Here is a 27,666-nt window from a genome sequence, read left to right as displayed (position 1 = left end):
CTGGCAACATGCTCACTGTATTTTAGACTTTCATCAGAAAATACGTAGAAAGACATTGTATCTGTGCAGCAGTTCCTTTCATTTTTAGGAATCTACAGATCAGATATAATTTAGGGTGAGGGCCTAAAATTTAATGGAAGAGATCACTTAGAGTGCATAAAATATGTGTTTGGGCTCTACTGGAAAGCCTGGATAAAAATAATTTTCATCCTGGAAAATTAATTGCAATAATGAAGCACTTTATTTTTTTCTCTTTATATAACATTCAACTGATAAGCCTTTAAAAGAAGAAAAGTGGCAGCTAACAAGAAGTCACGGGATGAGGGGCTGGAATGAGGAAATCGACCAGTAACACCGTCCAAGCATCTCGGCGCATTGCTATGGTCTCACTCATGCTTCCGGGGCAGGTGGAGTGAACGATCTTCATCCCCTGAGAGATGACGCCTAGCCAGGGGAGGGGCACGACACTTACAGGTGAGCCAAGTGAGAACAACTTAGGGCTGAACTGCAGGGAACTAACTTTACATTCAAAGAAGAGATAAAAATGGCTGGATGTAGCTGAAAATAGTTCAGGTCCACTGCAGCTGCGCTGGACCCTGCAGGACCACAAGCAGATGGCAAAAGCAGCGGGTGTGTGGCGTCTGCCTCCAAGGACATCTCACCCTGGCCTATGATGAAACCAGCATTAAGGAACAACGGCAAAAAGTTTGTCTAAGCTAGAATTCTAGGGATCCCTGATTAAAAATGAAAACAACAAAAAGTCTCCCAAGGTCAATCTGAAATCATATTAGTGGAACACGTGCTGGGAAAGAAAATTCCAGATGAAGCCATTGGTTATTTACAGGAGAACTTTTAAAATGTTCAATATTTACACAATACTATTTACACATGTATTACGAGAATGGGAAATTTTCACTACTCACAGGGTAAATGAATAAGAGACAAAGGGCTGAACTGAGGGCCGCTCACTCCTGTCCTCACTTAATGTTTGTATATATGCATCTTCCCACTAATCTGCCATCTGTTAATCAATTCTGTATTAGATGTGTGCTTTGACTATTTCTCAATATTAAAAAGTCTATAATATGAAGTGACAGAAAATATCCAGAAACACTGCTTTACCAATGTAACTGGAATCTAAATGAAACTGACCATGAATTTATGTTATTTGTGTACTTTTCATGAAGTAACCACTACCTCTGTACCATGCTCATTCGGGCTTTGAAATTAAATAGGAGGAAAAAAAGGACTCCTTTGGGACATATTGTTAAGTTAACTGAACATATACTGGTATCTTGATGGAGCATTTTAGTAGTAAGTACACTATTTTTATGTCCCAGATATAAATAAGCTTAAATCCTTAGATATATTTATACTTCTGTAAGACCAGCATTACCATACTTAAAATACACTATTTAATATTTTTAAATTAGGCAGTTTTCTCAGTGGTCACAAATTATATTTACTTTTCTATATTTTGCATCCATTAACCATAAAAATATATTCTGTTACAAAAATATCCTTCAGTAAACTCAACAGTAGAAAGATCATCCTTGAGTTTCAAACGATCAAAACCATATGCAATCTCTTTATTACAGATGGAACTCTTAAACAAAAAAAGAAGATAAAATTTAATTTCAGAGCCTCCAAGATTTCTCCTCCATGTCCCAACTTCCATTTCTTCCTGCTGCACTTTAACTATTAAAGTGATTATTTTTAGATAGACTAAGACCTAAGAGAATAACAATGAAGATAATTCTATCCTTTTCTTCCTCACTCCCAAAAGACAAAAATACCATAAAATAGCTGTGACCTTTTTAATAGCACAGCTTCACAAATGCAAAGCTCTGATTTGAGAGACTGTCGAAGGATGCCTCTCCTCTGTCCTCTCCCTCCTCATGTCCCTTCCCTCCCGGTGGCTGCTCCCAGAGCAATCCATCCGGTTCCCTCCTCCATTTGCCTGCACTCTAGAAATCCAATACCAATTAATTAGATTTCCAGTTTCAAAGCGAAGAACAAAACCCCATCTCTTCAGGGACTGTGTTAAGATGAGTCACAACACAAACTGGGGGGAGTCGTTAATATAATATTCCATACACTTTTCTTTATAAGTAATTATTATTCGTGTTTTCCTCTCAGAACAAAAGGAAAGGTGAACAGGGAAGCGTGTGAGCTGTAGATATTTAAGTGATTTAAAAATACAAAGGAAAAGTAAAATTTAAGTTTCCTGGTGAGAACAGAAGCAAATCAGGAACTGCAATTCTTGCAAAAATTGATTTATTCTTTAAAACAGTATACTTAGCTATTTTTAAAGTATAAAGTGATTTTTTTAAAGAAATTTATGAGTTATTAAAAAACAGCATTTATTGATTTTTGGTAACTGAATCTTATAATATTAGAAGGTCTTATCTATTTGTTCATTGGGCAACTGAACTAAACATGACCTCAAAGGGCCTTCTTCCCACAGAATACGGACAGAGTCCTACCTCCTCACAGGGCTGCAGTCACAGCGCGGCGGACAGCCACATCCTTGTGCCAATGCCAACAGCAGCAGAGGCAACCACCAATGACTTAGAAACCAAAATGCTGTTTAACGTCTGCCCATTAGAGGGCCAGTTTGATGCGGACATTATTAGAGAAGTTTATACTCTTTCTTTTCTCCTTTTCTAAAACCCTCTGAAGATGCCATGGAAAACTTGTGTAAATTAGTTTATCTTAAAAAAGAATTAAACAAATATCAGTTATTCACCCTGTAAGAATACGTCAGCGGGAAGATAATCCATAGGGTATTTACATCCACATACAAAAAAATGTTAACACTGCCCACGGTTAGATCTCCCTGGCACAGAACAAGTAAGAGGTTCAAGTTGCTTTCATGATGGTCAAGCATGAGGATGGTTGCTTTTACTAAAGCAGTATTATTTAAAGTATTAGCATCTTTGACTAAAATGGAACCTGATACTTCATGCAGGTTTTATAATTAATTCCACTGCTCCAAAATGAGTAAAATCACTCACCCAGATACCTATCAATTTTTCAGGAGACTGACATCAAACACAAGTCTAATCACCTCCACAACAAATTTTTAAGACTCTAGTGGGAATACATCCACAATTTCCATCTTTTCCTGCATTTAGGAGCTGGATGATTTCAGGTGAAGTGCCCGTCAAACCTAGCAGCCCTGGGACCCACGCAGAGCAAAGAAGTCATTGAAACAGTGACAGGCGGTTTCTGGCCAAGCACTATAGATAAAATATTACAGGAGAAGTTATGTAGCATCTCAAAGGTTCTAGAAGGTAAAACCAGAGAATTATGCATCTGCACCCAACTAAAATTAGAAAAGCTGCCATCTGGCTTTGTGAAGCCAGCAGCACATTCTTATTCATTAGGAAGCATTCTGCTAACATAAAAACACAAGGCCCTTCCTGTGCTCTCCAAATGTGTTTATCTTCTCCACATTAATGCACTATATATCATCAGGCCGCTGAAATCTCCTGCCGTGCATATTAAAAACGCGCAGCTGCACTTTCTTTAGTACTGGGAGGAACCTCAGCTCCCAGTCGCCTGCCTCTCTCTGACATTGAGTTTAGCGTTCACACGTCATGGTTCCCTTCAGCACCAAGAGACGGCAAAATGACCCCATCTCAAGGCCACTCCATCCAGCAAAGCCCCCTCGCTCTCTGCAGCAGAGACAGCAATGTGCTTAGTTTCATTCTCATGAATGGTGAGGCATGACTGCCTACATGGGCTCCACAAGTTTGAAATATGTAGGCTCTACTTTTAAAGTGAATGGACTACATGTATCAAGAGAGAAAACAGAAACCAGAAAAGATTCCTGGCATAACTGGCTAGAAAGTGCTGTTGTTTTTAAGAACTATCACTGAATCTGCTATCACCACTGGACCATTTTATGTGGTGCCCCACTTCACACGTGAACTATCAATACTGAATGTATCGATAGGTAAAACTGACAGTGGATAATCTTGCATAGTAAGCCAAGAAAGTATTAACAATATGTCCAAAATTTTCTTTTATCTAATCTAAATATGTTTACGGTGCAGGAGCTTAGACTTAAAGATAGATCACAGAAGGAAAAAAAAAGGCAGATGCACAGTAAACCGCATCATCAGTGGCTTCAGGAATTCTGCAGGTGGGTCAAGCAAAAGGCAACGAGCACATGTCCTTACAGCCACAGGTCAGCATCCATTCACTCTCCAGCGTGAGCATGGTGGGTCTCTGCCTGAATCTTCTCCAGCAATGGAGTATTAAGAGATGAAGTCAAAATAAAACATGAAAACTGCTTATTTAGAGTTAATTCTATTTCAATGGGTGCTGCTCACTAAGGCATTAGGAGTTATGTGGCATCATGAGGCTGAAAGGTGAGACTGAGACTACATGAGGGTAGAAAAAAATCAACAGGTGTGAAAGAAATAAGAAGTGAGGTGAAGTTCAAATGCAGTGCTGAGAACATTTGAGAGCAGCCTCTCAAAAGACCAAACTATGAAAATGCTCTATTTCTTTCAATTATATATGTTAAATCAAACAATGCCAGCAAAATTACACTACAGGAGTATGTAATATTTTAATAAATAGGTTAATATATGGAAATTATATGAAAAGTTGTTTCTAAAAATCCTTTAAAACACTTTGGTCTAAGTAGTATAAACATTTTAACCTGCAAATCATTCTGTTTCTTAGCACAGGAAAACTCACCTCCCAACAGTCCTACCCGACACTCCAGCAATATTTTGTGTCTAGCTTCCCAAATACACCATCCTGGTTGAAGATTTCAAGTGTTTTCTCAGACTGTTCCATTTGCACAGATGCCCTTCCACCTGTTCTCTTTAAAGACCCATCACTGTGAAGCCCCTCCCTCTGCTCCTGCAAAACCCTGTGCCTAACTCCCCTCGAACAGCTCTCTCCCCCTCTTACTGTGAGATGATGATTTGCACTCACATCTGTCCCTTGGCTACAGGAGAGGTCTTTTTACTCACTGGTTGGCATACAGTCGGGGCTCAATAATGTTTGTGTTCATACTGAAGAGCTTTACAGCTGCAGCTGAAATTCAGGATATATAGAATCTAAAAATCACAAATGCCTGTTTAGAAGGATCTGTTCTGAAGGGTTTTACTGCATACTTAACATAATGGAGGGCCATTCTAAGACTCTGACTTTTGTAGTCAAAGTATGAAGTAGACAAGGAATGAGAAAGGTACATGCTCAGGACATTGGGAAAATTCCCACACTGGTCAGGCCAGTGGGGACAGCATTTGGTGGGGAGAAAAGTCACTGATGCTCCTTCCACTAGTGAGAGATGATGAAAAACAAAAACAGACCCACTCTACTCACCCAGATTACCATCTAGGAAGTCACAGCCTGTTCCATTAGAAAAGGTAGTTTGGGCATGGAGGGAGTTTTTTTTTTTTTTTAATCAGACTCTGGGATTTTCCCAGCCACTCATAGTTCTTAAGAAAATAAACCAACCCAGGTAGATTTCTACAAATCACTCACTTACCTGGGGACCCAGAAAAAAGAGTGCTTCATCAGGTCTCTTGTTCTTCTCAGAGTGGGCCTCCAAGAGGAGGGTCGCTGCCTGAGCTGGGAGAGCCATCTAGAAAGTGAGGGTGGGCCAGGGGAGGGGCTGGAATCCCCACAGGGGCGGGCAAGGTTCTTGCCCTGTTCAACTTTGGACACCCAGTGACTAGCATGAAGCTTACACCACAGAGATGTCCAATAAAAGCAGAGGGAAGAGAGGGGCGGGGACGAAGGAAACAGAGGAGGGCTGGTCCCCCTACTTCCCATCATCCCTTCTTGCTACTCTGCCAGGGGTCCTCACTGCCTTCAGGGCTCACGGGGCTTCAGCTCAAGCTTCCACTACACCTGAGTGGTGCGTGTTCAGAGAGATGCCCCTCAGAAGACTGCAAACCAGGCTAGGACCTGACCTCCTCTGTCCCCTGGGGCCATTCCTCCATGCCCAGGAGCCCCCTGCGCTCCCCACTCTCCTCTCACCGACAAGCCTCTTGCTTTCTGATCCACTTTCTGTTCTGCGTGTTAGACCTGCTGCCTCTTTCTCCCCTCGTGTTCTTGCCCATCTGGGTATCTTTTCTTTCCAGTTTTTCTCTACAGATGCAGGGCCTGATGCCTGTGTCTCGTGAAGAGATTGGTACAGCTACTTGCACAGACATGCCTCTCCTTCCCCACTGTGATTCCAACAATCCCGCAGGGAGGCTACAACCCCCAGTTTCGCTTTGCCTACCACCATCGAGTGCCAGTCTGCTCGCTTGGGCCTTTGCTGAGCCATCACAGGAGGACCTCACAAGCAGGCTTTTTAAAAAGCAGGTGTTCCTGATCTAAATCACCTAATACAAGAAGCTGATAATAGAACATAGAATCATCCAATTTAGAGACCTGAAACATTACATTACGTTAAATCATATCATCCAAGGACAGAGAGCATAGCATTGATAACTTTGCATAAGTACATGTAGCACCATGGCTCTGGCTGACCGCGGAGGGCAGGCCGAGGTGAGGGCATACTAGCAAGGAGTCAAGGCAATCAGAATTCCCCAGAACAAAGGAAGTGACTGTAGGGTGAGTGGGGCATCCCAGGTGAGAGCGCTCTGTGGACAGGGACCAGAGAGGGCCAGGGCAGGCTGGACCTACTCTCGGGGTCACGGGGCATGTGGGCCTGTCGCCAGAGGTAGGCTCCAGAAAAATCTTACCACTTTGCAACCACCAAAATCTCCTATGGGTGGGTGAAAAATCTTTAAAAAATGAGGTTCTGTCTAGAGCAACTTGGCAGGTTAGTTACTAAGACATAAACAAAGACTGAGGGACTCCTGTGTGAAAGTACAGTGACTGCTAGTCAAGCCCACTTCAGGCAGGCTGCACGATCCCTACGAGCAAAGTCGGACACCTGCGGGGCCCCTGAAGCCACCTTTCCTGGTTATTTTCCTTAGTCCTCGTCTGTGTGTTCATGTTTGCCTGGTTCAAAACGTATTTTGTTTTAGTATTTTTCCCCTTTAACCAATTAGGAACCATGTATGAAGCTACCTGACAGTTAAATACACACAACACAAACCTAAAAAATGTATACAGTTGTTCCAGAGAAACCCTGCTTGTGGCAACTCAGGTTGGAACTCAGGTTTGTTCCCCTAGGGCTTCTTTAGGAAGAGAGGACAGAGTGAAAAGTGTACCGTCCGGGGCCTGAGAAGAGCTTAACTACGTCCTACAAAACTGTACCACGCACCATTTTTACATCATACAGAAACAGAAGTTTAAACCATTCTATTCAAATGCTTAAAATAGCTTTGCTGTGAACTCACATTTTCACATATCAAAGAGTGGGCACCCCCTTCCCCCTACCTAATCTCAAAAATGAACTGGGGCTCCAGCACGGTGGTGCAGGGATCAGTGCTGACCACATGGGCAAGGTGGTGCATCGGGGCCCGGAGCTGTTATGAATGGCTCACCTTCTGCACAAAGATCACCAGGGCCCTCTTACAGGGAAGAGCTGTCACCTTAGGATGGCATGTTCAACTGTCTAGACAAATGAGAAGTAAAGCCTGATAAAATAAAGGATCTGACTGGTTTTGAAGGCCAAATATATGCCACTGCAGAATTTTTAGAAGTTCGTTCACCTCCACAACAAAGAGAATGATTTGACTTGTATTTGTGGGTTTTAAATACATGTACCCAAACTTTGTCTACCTTTGGAGAATGATCACTGTACTCAGAGGAAGAGATTAGGTGAAAAGAAAAAGACTAGAAGGAATTTGAGAAATAATCTCAATGCAGACATTCCTAATTTTCTAGAATATGAAGTCTGTCATTATCACAGTTTCCTGAGTTCAAAAGACATTCTAGAGAGTTCCTGTCAAATATCTACCCAGCAGTTGCTGTATTTCATCATGACAACAGGAATAAACACGTCTTTAAAGTGACCCTTTAAACACCGTATGCAATGAAATCTCTTCAATTTAAGCAGGAGTGGCAGTGAACCATCAACCAGTCTTCCACAACTATTTACAGCAGCAGGCAATGAACAAGACCAGGGTCAGCTTCATGCAGAAACTGACTGCCTCACCAGGCAGCAGGCGCCAAGTGAAGGCTGTAGAAACTGTGGGCCCTGCACGTTTCGAAGCCCAGCAACAGTGTGGACCAGAGGTGATCACAAACTGCGTGATGAGGTCAAAGTGAAAGGAACGAAGGCCAAAATTTACAAAGACCCTACATTTGGTATCTTGACTACCTTTTCTTTTCTTTTTTTCCTCACTGTGGCTTGAATATTGTTTCCTGACTACCTTTTCTACAATGAAATCCTCTCCTTTATGTATGGTCCTGGAATTCTTGAGCTAATTTTGTAAGCTAAGGGAAAAAATTTCATGAGACCACCAGTAATTTAGGAATCCTCTTGGATTTTACATCTGTCATGTGCTTTCAAATACAAAGACTATTTAAGCAGTCAAATCCACTTGCAAGAAATTTTTTAACAATTATCTTCTTTAAAGTCTGACAATTTCATTCTCCAGTAAGGATCATGGAAAAGTTTAATCCACAACTGGAAGATATACACACAGTGAGTGCCACAGCTACCTCATGGATTAAAAAAAAAAATCCTCAGGAGGTTAATTATGATCATCCATACAGGCCATGGCATATATCAAAATTAACTATCTAATTATAAATATGAAAAAGACATAATAGTAATTAAGTTACTCCCTATCAAATTAATGGGTTTAAACTAGCTTAAAATTACAGTTTTGTTTTACATATATTAGCCTTAAGAGATGTTTCCTCACCATTCTACAACCCTTCAAGTAATGAAATAAAATCTTCATAAAATGTATTCTTCCTATTTTCAATTTTAATTATCCTACTTAAGCTGGATGATTTAGTGTTGTGCTGTCATCAAGACTTCAGAAGAGTTCTACCCAATGGCATTTTGAAACAGGTTTGGTGTCAACCCTGATGAATAGTTTGAATTCAAGAAACCTGTTTCTGGAAATCCTGCCTGCCGGGTGATGGCTTATAGGCGAGGCAGATGAAGTGGTTGACGATGACACGTGTGCCGGCTAGGCAGGTCCAGTTTTGAGAGGCACTGCAAGAGCAGGGGTAGCCTTCCTTCCGTAGACATCAAGCTGGACCAGAAGATGATGCTGTACTCATGCCACGTATAACTCACCTGCCTCTGAACTGGCAGAGGCAATACGCTGTCTTGGCTTTGCTATTCCAAAACATTTTTCAATTGCACCAACGGCCAATGGGCTTTCCAGAGACCAGAACAGTGGCGGTTGTTAGCTCTGTATTGCCAAGGAAAATATTTGGCTGTGTGTGGGGTTTCCTGAGAGCAAGTTAGTACATGACCTCAATCTTTTCCAAGCTTATCATAATGCTGTGAGGCTGTGCTGATTCAGCAAAGCAATCCATAATCGCCTGCAAAATGCCCCTGCCTCACAGGGGTGTTATGAGGCTTAATGGGATAATACATGTGAAGCACTCTGAACACCGCAGAAGAAAGGCGCTAAGTGATATTATTATTCTGCCTTTCTAATTACAAGCAGCCTCACAAAGACAAGAATCCAATAAACCTGTTTACAAATTACAAATGAAACCTACTTTAAATAATTCAATATGAGTAACAGTATAACAAAGAAAAATGTGAAATCATTCATGTTTGAAAAATGGAATGGACAGACTTCATAAGGCTAAGTCAAATGAAAAGAAATAGAAATAGACAAGTTTCTACTGAAAGGAAATTATATCCCTTAGTGATAAAACAGAAATTGAATCAGAAACTTATAAGAGGATATTTTACCCAAGTTACCTTGAGACATTGCTGTTAATGAATTAAATTTAGTATCATTTCTATGGTTTTCCTACCAATAAATTTAAATTTTTAAAAAAAATCAATGTCAGTATTAACTAATAAAATTTCTTCAGTTATTTATGGTAACACCAAAAACATAAATTTTAGCTCTCATTGGAATAAAACATGAGAACTGAATGTAAATTTCTTTCTTTTTTAAATATTAAAACAATGCTTTTGTTTGTCTGTTTGTTTGTTTGCCAACAGTGTTTGTCTCCTAAATGGGAAACACCTGTCTGGCATCTTTCTCGACTAACCCAGGTAAGGGATCAACGACACAGGAAAATCCACTTTGATGGGGGCGTCCCCAAAGGAGCAGGCCAGGCTGAGGTGGCCCTGCTGGGCTCTCGGGTACCACCACCTTCCTGGATAAGACTGGGGCCCTCTTGGTCCCAGGTGTCATTTCTTCCGGGAAATCTTGGGCAGCCAACTTTTTTTACCGCCTGTTCCTCCGTAACACGCTGTCACTACACCATATGGAAATCATCTGATTTGACCTGGAGCCCCCCAGAATTCCCTCAAGACTGTCGAGTCCCTGTGCCAGGAGTTGTATTTTTCACCTGTGCATCCCCGTCATCTCTGTCAGGTCCACAATGACCCATGCAGACACTCAGCACAAGCGGGGTGAACCGAGCCACACTCTAAGAGGAAGCAATGGAAAGATCCCTCAAGTGGTCTGGGCGGCTGTACAGGATCAACGCAAAGCACACAGATGGTCTAAGGGATTTCACTTCCTAATTTTTATTTATAAATTTGTTTTCGAAAAAGTAGTATTTCACGTTTTTAAAGGGAACATAAGCATGGTATTAGATGGTGAGGATGCAAAGATAAAAAAGACAAGCCCTGCCATCCCGTGTGTGTAACACACACTGGGGAAGCCAAGTGCTGACAGGGGGTGAGTAGACTCTTCAAAGTGTTATGATTTTATGCAATAAAAGAAAAATGAAATCTATAAATCTGTAAATATTAGGAGGTATTTAAATTAGGCAGCTGGAAGACTCCGCTTACTTGGAGAGTAAAGTTCAGGAAACGGCATTGATCCAGATGCTGAATGAACAGGGGCTCGAGTGACCTAAGATTTCACTAAATGCTTTCAGAGTGAACATGGCAAGAGCTGATTACTTAACTCAAAATAAACTTCCATCAACACACCCGGAACAATGCATATACCTCAGGATGCTAACGGGGCCTAATTAGTTCTCTGAAGTGTAGCAGCTCAAAGGAATTGTGGAAACAAAAAATGTGAAGGTTAATGATCTTTTATATTATCCTCTCAGGATTAAACCCAATTGCCAAGAAAATTAAGACTTACAAGTCTCAAAAATTCAGGCTGAGGGCATACTCCACAGGAATAAAAATAGTTTGTCAAATTTTCCAAGAAACCCCACTGCTGAACTTAAAAGAGAAAAGCCTGCAATCACTTGGCTACAAAGGAGTCTGTAAAATGGGTTACGTGTCTGTCCTTTCTAAGAAAAGTATGAGTCACTGAGTTAGGAGTGAAGCTAAAACACATGCGTGTCCAGACCTTCCCTCTCACTTATCTTAATACAAAGAGCAGGAGCTCAGGCCTAAAACTGCAATTCCAAAGAGGAGGATTCAGCAGAGAACACAGAAGGGACCTAAGGGGCTCCTCAGATCAGTATGCAGAAGAGAAGGCACACAGGGGAATCAGAGGAATCAACTACTCACACAAGAAGGAAAGTCAAAGTTAGGAGACGAATATTCAAAGTGACCATGTTATGAAAGAGCAAAACTGAGGAGGAGTAAAGTGGTTCTAAGAGTCAGGACAGCCTGGGAAGGGAGCTAAGGGGTAGAACTAATAGAAAAAAAAAAAAAAAAAAAAAAGAATTGAGAATCAGAGCACCAGGACTCGGCTCAAGAAGAGCCAACATCGGCTCTTTACAGGTCCTGACACTGGATCACTCATCTTTCAGGCTCGTGATGACTACCTCCCACTGTCCTTACCCTGAGAGTCCACGTGGAAAAAACTCACCTGTTCAAAATCTGTATTTTTTAAAAAAATATATAAAAATAGCTTCACTGTGCCCTATCAGCGCTGGACAGGCACGGAGTATATTCTCACAATTCAGAGTAACTGCTATATTGAGAAGACGGTTATCAAAGATAAACTGCTGTTTCTTTGAAGCCACTAAGTACGGACCGAACACTCGGCTGTCCACCTGCTCAGCCAGGTAACGCAGATCCACTCCCGCCCTCACTCTTCCAAAGGCACAGATGGCCTCACCCCCATTTCTCAGCAACCCCAGGTAGAATATTTCCTCTGAAATATTGATGCTCAAGCTCCTCATACAATAAAATAGTGCAGTCCCGTCGGGCCTCTGTACCCGCGGGCTCCACATCCGTGGGGTCGACCAAGTGAGGAGGGCTGATTCCGTGTACCGTGTACACAGATACGCACGTTTACGTGCGAGCTGCGCGCACGTACCACTGCGGTACGAGCACGAAGTACCGTGAGAGCTCAATGTTATGGGCCCTGGCTTATCTTTTCATTTCTAGCTGAAAGGCCAGTGCTCACGTTCCGTGAGCCCCGGGTGAGAAAATACACCTGCCGGGGCTCGCTGGCCTGACTCGAGAGGTACGTTTCATTTGGCGCTGTCATTACTTACCCGCCACTTGTCTTTGCTACCAGACTCCGAGGTGCTTGATGGCAGTAGCTAGGTGAGCTGCGAGCGGCTGAATCCCAGGACTCAGCAAAGAGGAGGTGCTCAGACTGTTTTCTGAATAACAAATGTCATGTATCATTTTGACTCACCCCTACCCACCCCCGCCCAAGTTTCACAACTCAGATCCGGGAGGGTAATTTTCACCTTGCGGTGCTGTCTCATTACTCTGGTAACCATGACGACCCCCACGGCAGGCCTTTCATAGTTCAAGTGTCCTTTTGTAAACAAAGGGAAGTTATATGAAGTCCACTTAGGAGACAAAATAATAGTTTAAGATTATTCTCTAAATTAGAGGACAGGATACTAAATTTTCAACATGTATCAAAATATTTTAAAATCTGATTTTAAAAAAGTAAAATTATAGTCCCTGTGCAAAACAGTTATAATGGTTCCTCAAAAAATTAAACACAGAATTACTATCTGAACTAGCACATCCACTTCTGGGTGTGTGTGTGTATATATATGTGAATATATATATGCACATACACAAAAAACACAAAACAAAAACAACAAAGCAGAGACTTTAGCAGATATTTGTACACCTATGTTCATGACAGCATTATTCACAATGCCCCAAAGCTGGAAAACAACCCAAATGTTCATCGCTGGATGAACAGAAAAACAAAATATGGTGTATATATACACGTAACAGAGTATTACTCAGCCTTAAGAAGGGAGAAAATGCTGATAAAAACTACAATATGGATGAACCTTGAGGACATTATGCTAAGAGAAATAAGCCAACCACAAAAAGCAAATACTATATGATTCCACATACATGAGGTACCCAGAATAGTCAAATTCACACAGAAAGAGGCATCACGGTTACCAGGTGCTGGCGGGAGGGGCAGTGAGTCTTTACTATGTAACAGATGGAGAGTTTCTGTTTGGGATGATGAGGAACTTAAGGAAATGCACAGCAGTGACAGCTGCACAACAATGTGAAGGTACTTAATGTTACGAAGTGTACACTTAAGGCAAAATTTTGTTACGAATATTTTCCCCCAACAACAACAAAAACAGGGTCATATAAAGTCAAACCTCAGGTTACAGTTAACTGGTATCCAGTCTTTACTGGGTAAGTACTATTAGCATACCTGTAATTCTCAAATTCTGTGAATCACTTTTCTCTGCCACATTCTTAGAAAACAAAATAGGATTCAAGATCTGACATACTGATAAGACTAACTATGGAATAAAAGCTGGACTAACAATTATAATAAGCTTCAAAACGGCAGAAGGCCAATTTTTACTAGGCTGTTTGAAAGCTTACATAAGCTGTAGGGGTCTCCATTTCTTACCAACAAAGCTGAGAAGAACACAGTCATGCTTTTCCTGGAATTATTACTTCAAAAACACTGGGGGTGGGAGGGGAGGGTTGACATAAAGATGAGAAGATTAAAAATGGACTCCTACACTTATTAGGAGAGAAATGACTCTGTGATTAGCAAAAGGTGAACATTTTCTAAGCAGAAATGAACTAAAATATTTCAGAGGGAACAACAGTGATAAAAGGAGGAAAGAACTGGGAATGGACACTTCAGTGCCATGACTGCCCACCCCACGGCCAGAGAGATAGCCAGCACGATCTGTGAAGGGCACACTTCTTCCTTCCTTGTAACCTACACAATGAAGTCTAATGTAAAAGGCTTCAGGGAAAGAAACGTTCTTCAGGGAACACGAGAATTGGCTGAAATGAGGGAAAATGTCTAAAAGGGAAATCTCAATGCCACCGTGGTTTTCTTTCATTTTCCTACTGATTTCAGGTTTGCCTCAAGGGATGGTCCCTCTTGTATCTCAGCTTATGGTCACGTCTGGTGCCCTAAACTATTCAGCAGTATGTGACAGTGAGACACATGACTACAGAAGGCATTCAGCGATGCAATATGCTATTAGACACTTTCTCTTTTCAAAGTGTCTCCTTGGAAAAATTTCTCAGCATCATTAATTGTCAGGTAAATGTAAATGAAAGCCACAAGGAGGTATCACCTCACACCAATTAGGGCGGCTACTAGAAGAAAGCCAAGTGTTGGTGAGGATGTGAAGAAACTGGAATGCTTGGGCACTGTTGGTAGGATTATAAAAATGGTGCAAACAGTATGGAACACAGTATTGAGGCTTCTCAAAAAACTAAAAACAGAAAAACCAAGACACAGCAGTCCCACTTCAAATAGATACTTATGTATCCATATTCATTGAAGCATTATTCACAATGGCCAAGACCTGGAAGCAACCTTAATGTCTATTGATGGATGAGTGGATAAAGAAAATCTAGTATATACATAACAGAATATTATTCAGCCTTTAAGAAAAAGAAAATCCTGCATATGCTACAGCATGGATGAACCTTGAGGACATTATGCTAAGTTCAATGAGCCAACCACAAAGAGACAAATACATGATTCCACTTATGTGAGGTATCTAAAGTAATCAGATCCAGAAAAAACAAAAACAAAAAACAAACAAAAAGGAGGAGATATTTCTTCATCTTTTGATTTATGCTTAGACAGATGTTACTCAATGGTACAAATAACATACTTTTGAATAAAAGGATTTGTGAACTTGAAAAAAATAATCACAGTCATAGAAACAGAAAGTAGAAGGTGGCTGCCAGGGGCTGGGGAAGGGGAAATGGTGAGGTGGTCAGTACACTTTCCATCATGCAAGATGAAAAATTTCTAGGTCTCTTGTACAACAGTGTGCACATAATTAATAGTACAATAATGTACACCTAAAAATTGTTAAGAGGGTAAAATTATGCTATATGTTTCTTACAATTAAAAAAAAAAACCCCAATAAACTAATCAAACCAGAAAAAAGGGCTCCTTAGAAGGACCAATTAAAACAGCTGCACATATAATAAATTATTACTGTATATAATACAGCTCAGTCTGAAATTAACTGAATCCAAAGCACCCAGAAACAGTCATTTCCCTCTTCCTCGTCCTGCCGGTACAACAGGTTGGGAAAATAGACTTATTCTCACTTGTTTAAACAAACAAACAAAAAAAGAATGAGTCACCTTTATGCCACTTAAAAACAAAAAACAAAAACAGCTTAATGATTTCATCCTGCAATGATACCAGCACCTGGAAATGTAGCAACTTCAAAGCACTGTGACCTTGAAACAGTTATTTCTCCAAACAACTTTAGGAATATGGTTTTATCCACCTGCTAATACCAAAAATGAAGACGATACAAAACTGAGATTAAACTGAGTTTTTTATAATAGTGATTCTCAAAGGGCACAGAAGAAGGAAGAGGAAAAAGAGATGAGGGAGACTGAGACAGGCACTGAAAGTAGAAGCTCCGTGAATGCTGAATGTTACGATGATACAATTTTGATGGAAAGACCAGAAAATGCTAATTTTCAGAGTGGGCTGGTATTGGAAACTGTGCTGAGTACGCTATGTGCATATTTTTAAGTTCTTAGAGGATAGAACCATACTTGTAAAATTGTTCTACATAAAACTTAGCTCAATATTATCTGTATAAAAGTGGAAAATGTTATAATTATGATGAAAATATGCAAATAGGTAGCAAGGATTTTATGACTGAGTGGAGCAGGCAAAGTTTCAGGCTCACATAGCTAAATAAACAAAGATATTATTTTTTCAAAAATCAGCCTCTTTAAAATGTTACATAAAAGGCAGATAAAAAACAATTTGAAGTCCAAGAGGACGCATACAAAAACAGATTACAAGAGATAATAATCTTCCTGGCCCTGAAGGAAAGCAGCGTATGAAGACTTCAAGAGCATATATTGGCCCTGAGCACCAAGATGCTGTTCATACTTGCCTAATACAGATATTTTTGGCACCACAAAGTCCAGTGTGTTTTTAAAAATATTATTTTCTTAGTTTTTTTTCTGTAGGCAAAAATATCAAAGAAGGCAGAAAAGGACCTTAGGGGGAAAAAAAGAAAAGAAAACCCCAGGAAGAAAGCTGTCATGCTCTGTGTTTCAACTTCACAAAAGAATTCCAACTAGAGACAGCCTTTCAAATCTCTTATCATCCAGGATATGAAACTCATTTAGTGGCATGGCCAAATGAAGCTCAAACTTAATCAAATATGCTGACGAGCCGAAACAGGAGGCGGTTCACTTCCTTACTTCTGGTTTCCAGCCTTAGTTGCTCCTCACTTGCAAATCATGATGGTCACTTGCTGTGCAAACTATGAAAATTCCAGGGCACGGGAGGAGAATCAGTGGGCACCTTAACTGAGTTTTACAAGATGAAAAGTTACATCACCCTGCCTCACCTTACTCTCCTGTCTTTAGGGAATTGCTGAATTTTATATAAAGCCTATTTATAAGCCACTGCAAGTGATACCTGCATTCATCTTGCCTTGTGATGTCATCTTCTCATCAATAATTTAAGTGTAAGAAATGGATTAAAGGGACTCTGAAGGGACTTATCTCATACACAGAAAAACAGAAAAAATTAAACTGTCCAAAATATTAATTCAGTCCTCTTACCTTGTTCTTTGATCTGACGAATTTGCTTCACAGTTTCTTTTAAGATTGCACATTTGTCAGGTTTGAAGTTAAAGTTGTCTATATCATTAAAATTAGCAAAAATCAACTCTGCAAGTTCTTCAATGTATTTATTTTCCTGTTCACGATTACGTTTCTCAGTGCTCCTTTTGGGGCTAAAAAGAAAAAACATTTTTATTATGAGTCTGAAAAGAGCTATTATGAAAAAGATAGGCATGCTAAACATGTTCTAATACAAAGACAGTGAAAACAAAGTTAGTTATAGGAGCAGAGAAGTACTTCGGGGGAAAAAACCCAAATATGCTTTAAATATTGCATTTTTTTAAAAATTAAACTTAACCTCAGTTTGTAATTATACTTACTGGTGTGATCATTTGTTCAATGTGTTTAATGCCTCCCACTGGATTTCTCAGTGACAAGGATCAGAATGATTTGTTCACAACTGTCCTTAATGCAATGCTTGGTGTAAACAGGCATCAAACTTATTGTTGAATGAATAAAGAAAAGTTTTAGAAAAGGAAGGGAGTTAATGCTTATAAAAATTTATTTAAGATTAGTAAAAGAAGGGAAGTGAACCTAGTTATAATAGGAATAAACAGACTTCAATGATTTTTGATAAAGCATAACAAAATAATGAAAATAAATACTTATAATTTCATAGCCATCCTTAGGATGTTAGTAATCAAACCTAACAGCCTTTTAAGTTAATGTTAAAAACCACAGTGCAGCTAGAAACAAAAGTGAAACTGACCCAGTGATTTGTTAACTGTCCGAGCTGAATGACATGTGAAATATAAACAAATGGCCCAAGTTCAACTCAAGTTTTAAAATGTTAACAGAAAGGACGGAAAAATAAAAATTGGCAAGATCTCATTTGAGTTGGACAAAACAGCTAAGTCAAAAGCTCCCTTTAACGATTTCAGCGTACAATTTTTTTCACAGTAGAGGGCCTGCCGAATGACATTCAAATAATACAATAAATAAGAAAAGCGAGCTGTTTAATGTTTCTTTTGTTTAGCAGCTTTCTTTGTATGTAATACCAGTTTATAAAATTTTGTAATTTGTAACAGACTTTCATATGTTTGCCTCTAAACATTAGTTTTATTTTCAAAAACTAATAAACCTAAAGATGCAATTCTCAATTGTATAGGGGTTACATGATTTGTGTGACTGACAGTAGAGCAGGGGCCAGAACCGGGTTTTGCCAAGTCTCGTTTTCACCCCTGGCTTCTACTTTATTAAGTCCAGGGAAGGTGGGGCAGGGGCTGCCATACTCGGAGGAGCCAAGTTCCCATCCTGGATTCTTCAACCACTTCCCCACCCTGCCAGCTGTCCCCTCATGAAAGATAACAAATAGATAACAAATGGGTGAGAAAGGGGAAGCGTGTTCCAAAGACCCGAAGGCACTGGGAGCGGCCGGAGCTGTGCCCCCCGGGCAGCACCAGAGCATCAGGGAGATAACAGCCTCCCCTCCAGAGGTGCCGCCTCGGCCAGGGCCGCTGGGCACCGAGGGCAGTGTGACACTGAGCTGAGGCTGGCCGAGATGCACCAGGGAACCCGGGGGCTGGAGCCATGGCTGGGGAGCTAGGGCTGGGGCTGCGGTGTGGACAGTGGCCATTTCATCCACCTGTTTTGCTTGGCAACTAGAGGGGTAAAGGGAATATCTTTCTGGTCTTTCTCTTCCTCCTCCTCCCCCCTTAGTGACTCTACCTTGTCCTCTTCCCTTCTGTTCCCTCATCTGATCTTCCTACCGGCCATTCAACAGAAGTTGCTGTTTAACTTTAAAAATCACTTACATGATTTAAATCATCAAAAGAGTGAAGTCTCTCTTCTACCTCTGTTCCCTGTTTAGCCTTGTTCTCATCCTCCTAAATGGGCAACAACTCTTGTGCTTCTTAATTATCCTAAAACAACGTTGAGATCTTATTTTCTTCCTTTTCTGTACAAATGGTATAGTACACTCTAAACATTTTCTAAACTTCTGCCTTTTCTCCACAACAACATTCTTCAGAGATTGTAAAATACCAGTCCATAAAGAGCATTGTTATTCCTTCTCAGAGCTGTACTGTGTTCCAGGTTGTGGGTGTATCACAGCTTCTTAAATAGTTCCTTACATTTAGGTTTTTCCTAATCTTTTGTACTATAAGCAACGCTGTAATGAGTAACCTCAGACAAACGTCATTCTGCACGTGTGAAAGTATATTGTCCGAAAATTCCTAGGAGTGGAAGTGCTAGTTCAAAGAGGATATGCATTATAATTAACAGATACTGTGACACTGCTCAATTAGCCCTCATGGAGGTTATGACAACTCACACTTCCACCCATAATATACGACAGGGAACTTGTTTTAAAATTACTTGTTTTATTTGCCGAAGAGCCACAATCGTTGTCACTAACTCAAAAGCAAGGGGATTTAACACTTCATTTCTTGCTCTTAAAAAAAAGAAAAGAAAAATCTCTTTTTTTCTACAGGATCTCTTGTCTTTATGACATTCTATGAGCAATCAGAAATGAAAATGTGAAGAATTCAAGATTATAGGATAAACTGGTTTTAGGAGTCAAAGTACACAGGGGACTCAGAAGAAGTATGTCGCTTTCCTCTTCTCATAAAGAATAATAAAATTTGTAACGTATTAGCATCTCTAAAATGTATGCTAAATAATACATATTCAGAGGCTTGACAGTTAAGGAGAAAAGCCAAACCCAGCATCTAAATCAGGTGTGAAATCAACACGCTAAAAGATAAAAGACAGCGCGTGTGGGGCTGTCACGGGCAATACCGGTTGTGTTCTCAGCAAGAATCTCACCTGGGTCCAAGCTGGTCAGGACACTCCTTGCGCTTTCTTGTCTCTGCCCTGGATGGGTCAGAGGTATTTTCTCCCATCCCACTCATCTTGAACACATATCAGCAACTGAAACAGAAAACAAGGAGAAAACAAGTGAAAAGAGCTGATGATAAAGCACCCAGTCAATTTACCAACGGTAAAAACACTTTGACTTTAATCATAAACTTGATGACAGTAATGAACAGACTGTTCTGATTTATGTGTACGTAGAATTCCTAATGAAAGGGCTGTATTTTTTTTAACCTTAAGTTAGGCAAATGTAATGTTTAACAATTAAAAAACACAAGCCTACCTCACTGGGCCCACTCTTTGAACAGGAGCTGTATTTCAACAGCACCCTGAGTGACACCTGCTAGCCCTGTGGTTCTGCGGCCAGCCTCCGGTCTCAGGAGCGAGCTGGCACCATGTGGGAACTGCAGGTGCTGTGAGGGGCTCCTCCCAGTCTCTGTTTTGGGTTGGCCAATGTCAAGTCTGTGCTACAACCACTCACCCGTGAGGAACAGCCCCAGGAAGAGGCAGGGCCCTGCCACCCCCATCCTGGTGGGCAATACTCCAACAGAGGACCTTTCCACCTCCCTGGGGAGTCTCCCGGGCCCTCCTCTGCTGCAGCAGCTGCTCACTGTCCCACCTCAGGTCCCTCTCTCCTCGGCAGCTCCCCATGAACACACCCCTCTGCTGTGGCTTCCTCTCTCACATCCTGCTGCCCCGCCTCTCCCTCCCTGAGCTGATTCTAGCTGCTGTCACCAGGGGTCTTAAGATACACTCAGATGATGAGGAACATGACTGACCCTAATGGAAGAGGCCGACTACTGGCTCCTGCTCGCTGAATTCCTTTTGGTAAGAAAATAAACGGACATATCCTAAGAGAATCGATGCGTTCACATTGGTCATTATTAACGGCATCAAAATAAAATTTAAATATGCAAAGAACAAGAGTGATAGAGGTTTAAGTTCCAAAAGAACTAAGCAAAGGAGCTAACAAAGATCTCGAGGAAATGGAAGACGGTCTTACTCAAGGGGCTTCATAATTGCTTAGCAAAAGGAAAACCACACAGCCCAAAAAGTTGAGGTCAGCACAGAGTTGAGCCACTTCCCCCTTCCTGCTGTTCCCGAGGCTGCGAACATTACCTTCTCCCTCCTTCACTTTCTGTAGTGGAAAATCAGAGGGAAGGGTGCATCAGGAGAAGGTCAAGGACTTACAGAAGATGCCAAGGAGTAAGGGGCTCAGGGGCTCATCAAGAGCGAGGCCAGAGAGGAAGGTGGGCCGAGGGGGCGCCATGCAGGATGCAGGGCAGTGGCTCTGTCACACCCGCCTGGCTGCCCGCTGCTCCCCAGGCTGGGATCTGGGTGCTCAGTCCCGCTACTCTCATGTCTTCTGGCCTCAACTCTGATCAAGGGGGCAGAGGGATTAGTGTTTCCAGGAGTCACGTGTGAGGAGGATGAAGAAACGCTGTCACTGGTTGAGGGAGGTGGCACCAACTGCACATTCTATTCAAAAGGTCACATCAGGAGGGGACAATTCTGAAAGCTAATGCCGGAGCTTCCTGCCACTGGGAGCAATGTAACGAAGCCCCAAGGCCTGTGCTGTGCTCACAGTTTGGGGCTGATAAGTATAATCTGTATTTAGTTACATTCATTCAGTATTTACTCCACACCAAGCAATTTATAGATATAATTTAATCAGCAAAAACCAGACTATGAGAAGCAATAGGGCAAAGAAGCCAGTACAAACACACTCACTCCACTGCATGGTTAGTTGTGGGACCTTAAAAAGCTACCTCAATGCTTCAATGACTTCTGTAAAGTGGGAATGTAATCATTAGCACCTACAGCTGATAGCTGTTGAACAGATCAGCAAAGTGCAAAACTAGGATTCGTACACAGGCTGACACACTCGACTCTTAACTACAGAGTTATGGTAAAGGGTCGCCTCATTGAAACAGCCCTTCTTCCTCCAATGGCAGAGTCACAGGGCAGGTGGGAGAAGCAGGAGGATCTGGACTGCGTGGCTCCAGTGCCTGGCTCTCCCCACCAATGAAGCATCACTGATTCATTCAAAGACTGCCTGCCTGCCAGTCAAGTCAGCCTCAGTGTGTGAGGACCATCAGAAGGAATGCTGTTCTCCAGAAAAAACAAAAACAAAAACAAAAACAACAAGGCAAGAGGAGAGAGCAATTTTATGTAGGAGTAACTCCAATAAGGAAAAACAAGTGAAGGTATCACTCAACTGCCACACACTCCTCTGTGCTGTGAGAACCGAGAAGGAAGAACACTGTGGGGGTGGGGAGGGGAACCAGCCCATGGCAGGAGGTAAGGATGGGGGGTGGGGTGGAGCAAAAACTCCAACAGCAGAACCCTTCTCAGCCGATACCTTACAAACGTTCATTGCCAGTATTTCTCTTGGAACCACAATTCTCATGGCTTCACTCATGGGTATGTGAGAAAAAAAGCATGACTCAGCCCATCTGAGTGAGGTCTCAACAAATGGCCTAGGAATTTTCACCCTGGAAGCAGCTTTCTATAAATCATAAGAATTTAAGTAAATTTTTATCATCATAATAGAACTCTCAGTCAATAACTAAATGTCCTATAGAGTAGGCCTATGTGACAAGGTTGCTGATAAAAATAGCTGTGCATATAAAAGTATAGCACTATCAGGAAGACAATTAAAACAAGTGACTGCTGTACTTAAAATCAGTTTTGGATTTAACATTAGCATTAGCATCATCCACCTTTATTTTTCCCAAAATATATCTCGAGTAACTAGTCTGTATGAAGAGACGAAGGCTGACGGGTTTCGGCAAAGGGACTGGACGGAGGTGAGGAGTGAGGCCAGGAGCTCTAGGTTTCTGTCCCAAGCACAGTAAAGCCACTTGAGCGCTTTATTTTTGACTTGTATCTACTCGAGGCTGGCTTACAAACCACTGCATTTGTAGCTTTGAAACAGCATTAATTTCCTCTTAAAGTAAGTTATTTAAATGCCAAGTTTTCCCTTTTATTATTGTGGGATAGTACCTTAAAGACATTTCCTCAAAACCTAAAAATTTCAGCTTTTCAAACATTCTTGCTTCCTTGTTTTTTCTGTGTCTGCCCCGTATGTCCTCTTTTCTGAGCAACTTTCCTGGGCTACGTATGCCCGGGACACATTGTCAACCAACCTTTAAACCACCAAAAGGGGGAAAAAGGAGAAGGGGTCTGTAGTAATTGGCCAAGTTGAGGACAGGCAGATCTTCTGCTGACCACAGCCATGAGGCTGGGGATGCCCCCTAAGAATCACTGCTCATTAACCAGGAGAGAAAAGACAGAGTCTCCAAAAGAAAAGGGAAGAATGACTTTAGTGTTGGAACAGGGAGAGAAGGAGGGCGTGGAAGGTGGTGACAGGCAGGCAACACTGACTCCTGAGTGCCTCTCTCCTGCCAGCCACGGGGCCAGAGGCAGATGCCACCCCAGAGCAGACATGCGGATTTATGCCCCGTTCCTCAGTGGACGAACCCAACAAACGACAGGAACCTCATTAGTGAGGTGCTCTAGCTGAGACCCCTCCAACTGACGTTCTTAGTGCCCCGTGGAGGCTCGGCTGGGAGCAAGTGCTAGTGTGTCTCCGAGAAGGCAGGTGGGGTGGGGTGGCGGGAGGAGGGGGGCTGCTGCAAAGTCCCATTTTTTTCCCACCGAAGTGACACAGACAAAAACCAGAGGCAGATACATAGATAGATCTATGGCTTCCAGTGTGAATGAACACACAGAAAAAGCACCTAAAATGAACCGTATAGATACCTAGATGAGTTTTAATGCATTCTTGTAGATCAAAGTTAAATATTAATTTCCATCGAAAAGGAAGGAGATGGAGAATACTGAAGGGCAGCATCGAAGATTTAGAAAGTTTACTTTGTGAGCTAGGCCTAACATGTCTGCGTGTTTTCAACATTCACGTGAAATTAAAATCACTGAGCATTTCACTCTGAATTCTGAAATGTTCAGTGTAAATCACAAAGACTGAAAATGACCCAAGTAAACTCCCTGCATCGTATCTGATGGTAATTGCAGTCACTGAGGACAAGCCAGTGTCTCTGATGCTGGGGGGCAGGGGTGAGGGTGGAGGTGGGATGGGGGTGGTGGTGAAAGGACAGACTGGAAAAGGAGTTTCAGTGTGTCCATTCTTGTTATCTGGACCCGAACAATGGTCCTGCTTTCACAGCACATCCTCCCTTACATCCTCTGATATCAACTCGTACAAACCAGACGGCAGAGGAAAAATTTACAGCCACAAGAACTGATGTCTTATTTTCTTAAAGTAACAACAATCTGGGGGGACGGTGTGAACAATGCCAGTTAAATCCTTAGCATAATAAAAGAAAGCAAAATAAAGTATTAAACCTCAACACGACTAAAAAAAAAATGCACTCTTGCATGAAATTCATCAATACAATTTACAAGGTAACAAAGCTATTGCTCACAATACAGCCTCATACCATTAACACTAGTTAATCATCCAGGATTCATGTAAACAATAATGTGCATTTTATCTTTTATCAGTACTGGCCACCTTCCAAACAAAGCCTGTAAAACTGCCAGATTTATTATATGCTGAACAAATTCAGTTAAAGAATAAATAAGGATAATACTATTGCTGAAATCCAAACATAATAACTGATCAAACATTAGATCCCTATGGCTAGTTTCAATACCTTTTAAAAGTGAGGCCCGCTCTGAAGTTCCTTATTTTGAGATGAAATTTACAATGAAATGACATACAAAGCTGTTGAAACAACTTTAATTATCAACGCCTACATGAGGAGGAGCTGCCTGATAAATTATCTAGGTCTTGATACGAGACCAGAGTGGCCCAAGAGCTTCCAAGGCCTTCCAGGTTCTTCCTGCACGCCCCTCACAGATACGTGAACTGTTGTAATGTGGGGTCTGATTCTTCACAAACGTTGTAATACTATGAAATACTCAAGTAATATTAAGTGTGTATACACACATTTTCACTTAAACACTTTTCTATTTAGTCTATTAGATTAATTAAGAAAGGACAATCCTGCAGAGCTCTCCATGGCTCAGAAGTCCACCCCAAAAGTTAGATGTATGCACTATTTCTTTATCACAAGTAAAAACATTTGCTCATTCAAAACTGGAAACAATTTCTCCCTCAGAGTATACTGTGTTCCAGGAGGGTCCTTTTATTCAACAACAGCAAAATTTCTGGGCCAGATTCTGGTAAGTCTAAAACACCCCCACAGTATCTAATGTTAAAAAAATACAAAATATGCTTTTATGATGTAGATGCCTGAGAAAGATGGAAAATAAGGAGTGAGCAAATCCTTGCACGTCAGTAAGATGCTGCAGCAGAAAAGACGTGGAACTCACAGGAGGGCAAATACCACTTTTTTTTTTTTAAATTTTTTACTGGATGGATGGATTGATTGAAATATCACTTTCCAAACAATGTCAACTAAACCCAAATTACCCAAAGCAAATGATATTTTGGCAAGACACCAACTTTTGGCAAGAGTTAAATAAATATTTTGTGCAGTAAATACACAGATTATATGTGCAGATATGTTTTTGTTTCATACAAACCACATGTGCAAATACAACTAAGGAGAACTATGCAGACTTACTGAATGTGGGGATGAGGGCACATGGAAAATTCCAATCTTCTCTTCCCACTGGCAAAACAGGCAATGCATTTAACACAGTGATAGAAGATGCTAATCCATATTTCAAAAACACATTTTAGTTATTGGTAAAATGGTACTTTTCCCAAAGTGTTATTACTCTTCACCAAGATCATAGGAACACTTTTAACTCCAACTTTATCTAACATTACTTGGCTTCTTGCTTTTCATACAACAACATTTTCATTTACCCCACATATTAGAATGTTTATGTTACAGAGTGAGACTCAAAAAAAAAAACTGTACACTAAATCATCAGAGACAATAGTTAAGTTGCAAAGTTTTAGGAGACTCACTTTATATAAATTAACAATAAAGGGAAACAAATTCTCAGTTTAACTCCACTACTTTTGAGCAAATTACTGTATATTTGACTTTTCTATTAACTGCAATGAGCCAAACACAATCTACAATTATCAGGATATGATTTTTTAATAATAAAACACTAACAGTTTACAGCTGGACACAGGATTCACGAAAATAATGCAGTCTGCAGCTACAGCTGTTCCCCAAGTAAAATGGCTTCGGCACCTACCTTCTCTGGTGCTGGTTCTTACTTCCACGGAACAGTAAGAACCATGTATAAACAAATGTTTAAGCTAAAAATTCCTTCCTTTTCAATATGCTCCGCTCTTAGATTTACTTTTGTATAATGGCCCTAAAGTGGTATATTAGGCAGTAACTAGAAGACATATTCCATTTTCTGACTGAAAGCCAATAATACTCATGAATTTTTTAGCTGAAAGACACTTCAAGATGCCACTGGGAAGACTGTAATACACACATTAGGCTGCAAACGGGCGGCAGCAGCTCCTTAACACATGCTGCAATAATCAGATAAATGGCCAAATTCATGTTCACTGGGTACACAAATATTTTGCTGTAACAGTTCCATCATCTCCATCTCTCTTCAAAAAGGAAAAATCCTCTCTGAATGTCTTAGCAAAATTCAGTGCAGAATATGTAAGTAGCAGAGAGCTGCTCTAAACTATCATTACCAACAGGGGGGAAGACGTCTAGTCTGACATCAGTGGGAGAAGATGGTTTCCACTTTCTGAATGCTTACAGGCTCAGCTCCTTAATATAGCCCATCACTGGGCGGCCTCCATCCCTGACGACGTCCGCCAGGGCTAATACAGCCAGGAATAGCAAGACTAGGTTCTAATAAGGCCTCAGATGAGAAAACACCAGGAATGAAGCTGCGTTCCTTGCAGAGAGTAAGCACTTCCCTCCCCTGCAAACTGGGTGTACTTAGTCCCTAGTTAATATTCACAAAACCAGTTTTCACTGAAGGCTTATTAGTATTCTGGAAAGAAGTCATCAAACCAAGAACTACAACGTAGGCTTGTGTTTGAGTTTTGTAACTTGTCCAAGGTTAAAACTCAATTATCATGTCTTTATTCTGAAACCCATTTTAAACTTTTCTGAGACTTAAAAAAAAAAAACAACTTCCTAATTTATGAAAACTTACTGAAATGGCAAGGGCAAGACAGTCTGTACCTCCATAAGAAATGTTTTTATTATTCCAGTTGTAAAAAGTTTTTGAATAAATAAATGAGATCCTCTCCCAGAGTATAGTATGTATTTTGCTTTTCTTTTCTCTTTCTTTTCTTTCCTCTTTCTTTTTTTTCTTTATTTCTGGCTAGTACTTAACTGAGTACTTACTTTAAGTTAAGCACTATACATATATTTTCTTGCTTAAAACCCCACATTTTACTGTTTTTTATACATGTGCACACATTCTCTCTCTCAAAGCCTCACCATTTACAGATTATCTAACCTCTCTGACCTGTTTCCGTAAGTAATTTGTCCAAGTCACACAGATAATACACGACCCAGGTATAATTGTAATCACCGTCTCTCAGCAGGTTTCTCTATGGACTTTACACATAGGAGCACCTTTAGTTCCCGTAACAATCTATGATCATCACCATTTCACAGATGAGAGAACTGGCGCACAGAAGGGAGACAGGAACCTGACCACGGCCACACAGGTAGGAAGCTGCAGAGCTCAGTGAGTGCAAACAGCTCCTCAATTCGCAACAACTATCACGTGAGCTTGAGGCTACTCTCTTATAATACATTCACTGAACA

At 41.0% G+C, this 27,666-nt stretch overlaps 1 protein-coding gene across 15 annotated transcripts in view; it reads right to left on the bottom strand.

Annotated features, from left to right (window-relative positions):
• NCOA2 (nuclear receptor coactivator 2) overlaps positions 1 to 27,666 on the bottom strand; it is a 227,396-nt gene that overhangs the window by 57,587 nt on the left and 142,143 nt on the right. For 13 of the 15 annotated variants that reach the window (XM_032469988.1, XM_032469985.1, XM_032469986.1 and 10 more), the window contains 2 exons: positions 19,856 to 19,960; positions 17,030 to 17,202 (listed from right to left, as the gene is read on the bottom strand). In XM_032469988.1, coding sequence (XP_032325879.1) covers positions 17,030 to 17,202; positions 19,856 to 19,941 — 259 coding nt within the window. In that variant the 5' untranslated portion in view covers positions 19,942 to 19,960. Of the gene's footprint in view, positions 1 to 17,029; positions 17,203 to 19,855; positions 19,961 to 25,515; positions 25,537 to 27,666 lie in introns of those variants that run through there. The other 2 variants (XM_032469981.1, XM_032469989.1) reach the window with 2 other exon arrangements.

The sequence above is a fragment of the Camelus ferus genome, chromosome 29 (assembly GCF_009834535.1).
Source record: "Camelus ferus isolate YT-003-E chromosome 29, BCGSAC_Cfer_1.0, whole genome shotgun sequence".
NCBI lineage: Eukaryota > Metazoa > Chordata > Mammalia > Artiodactyla > Camelidae > Camelus > Camelus ferus.
The sequence above is the reverse complement of the archived record's forward strand: the minus strand, read 5'-3'. Positions and strand labels throughout refer to the sequence as shown.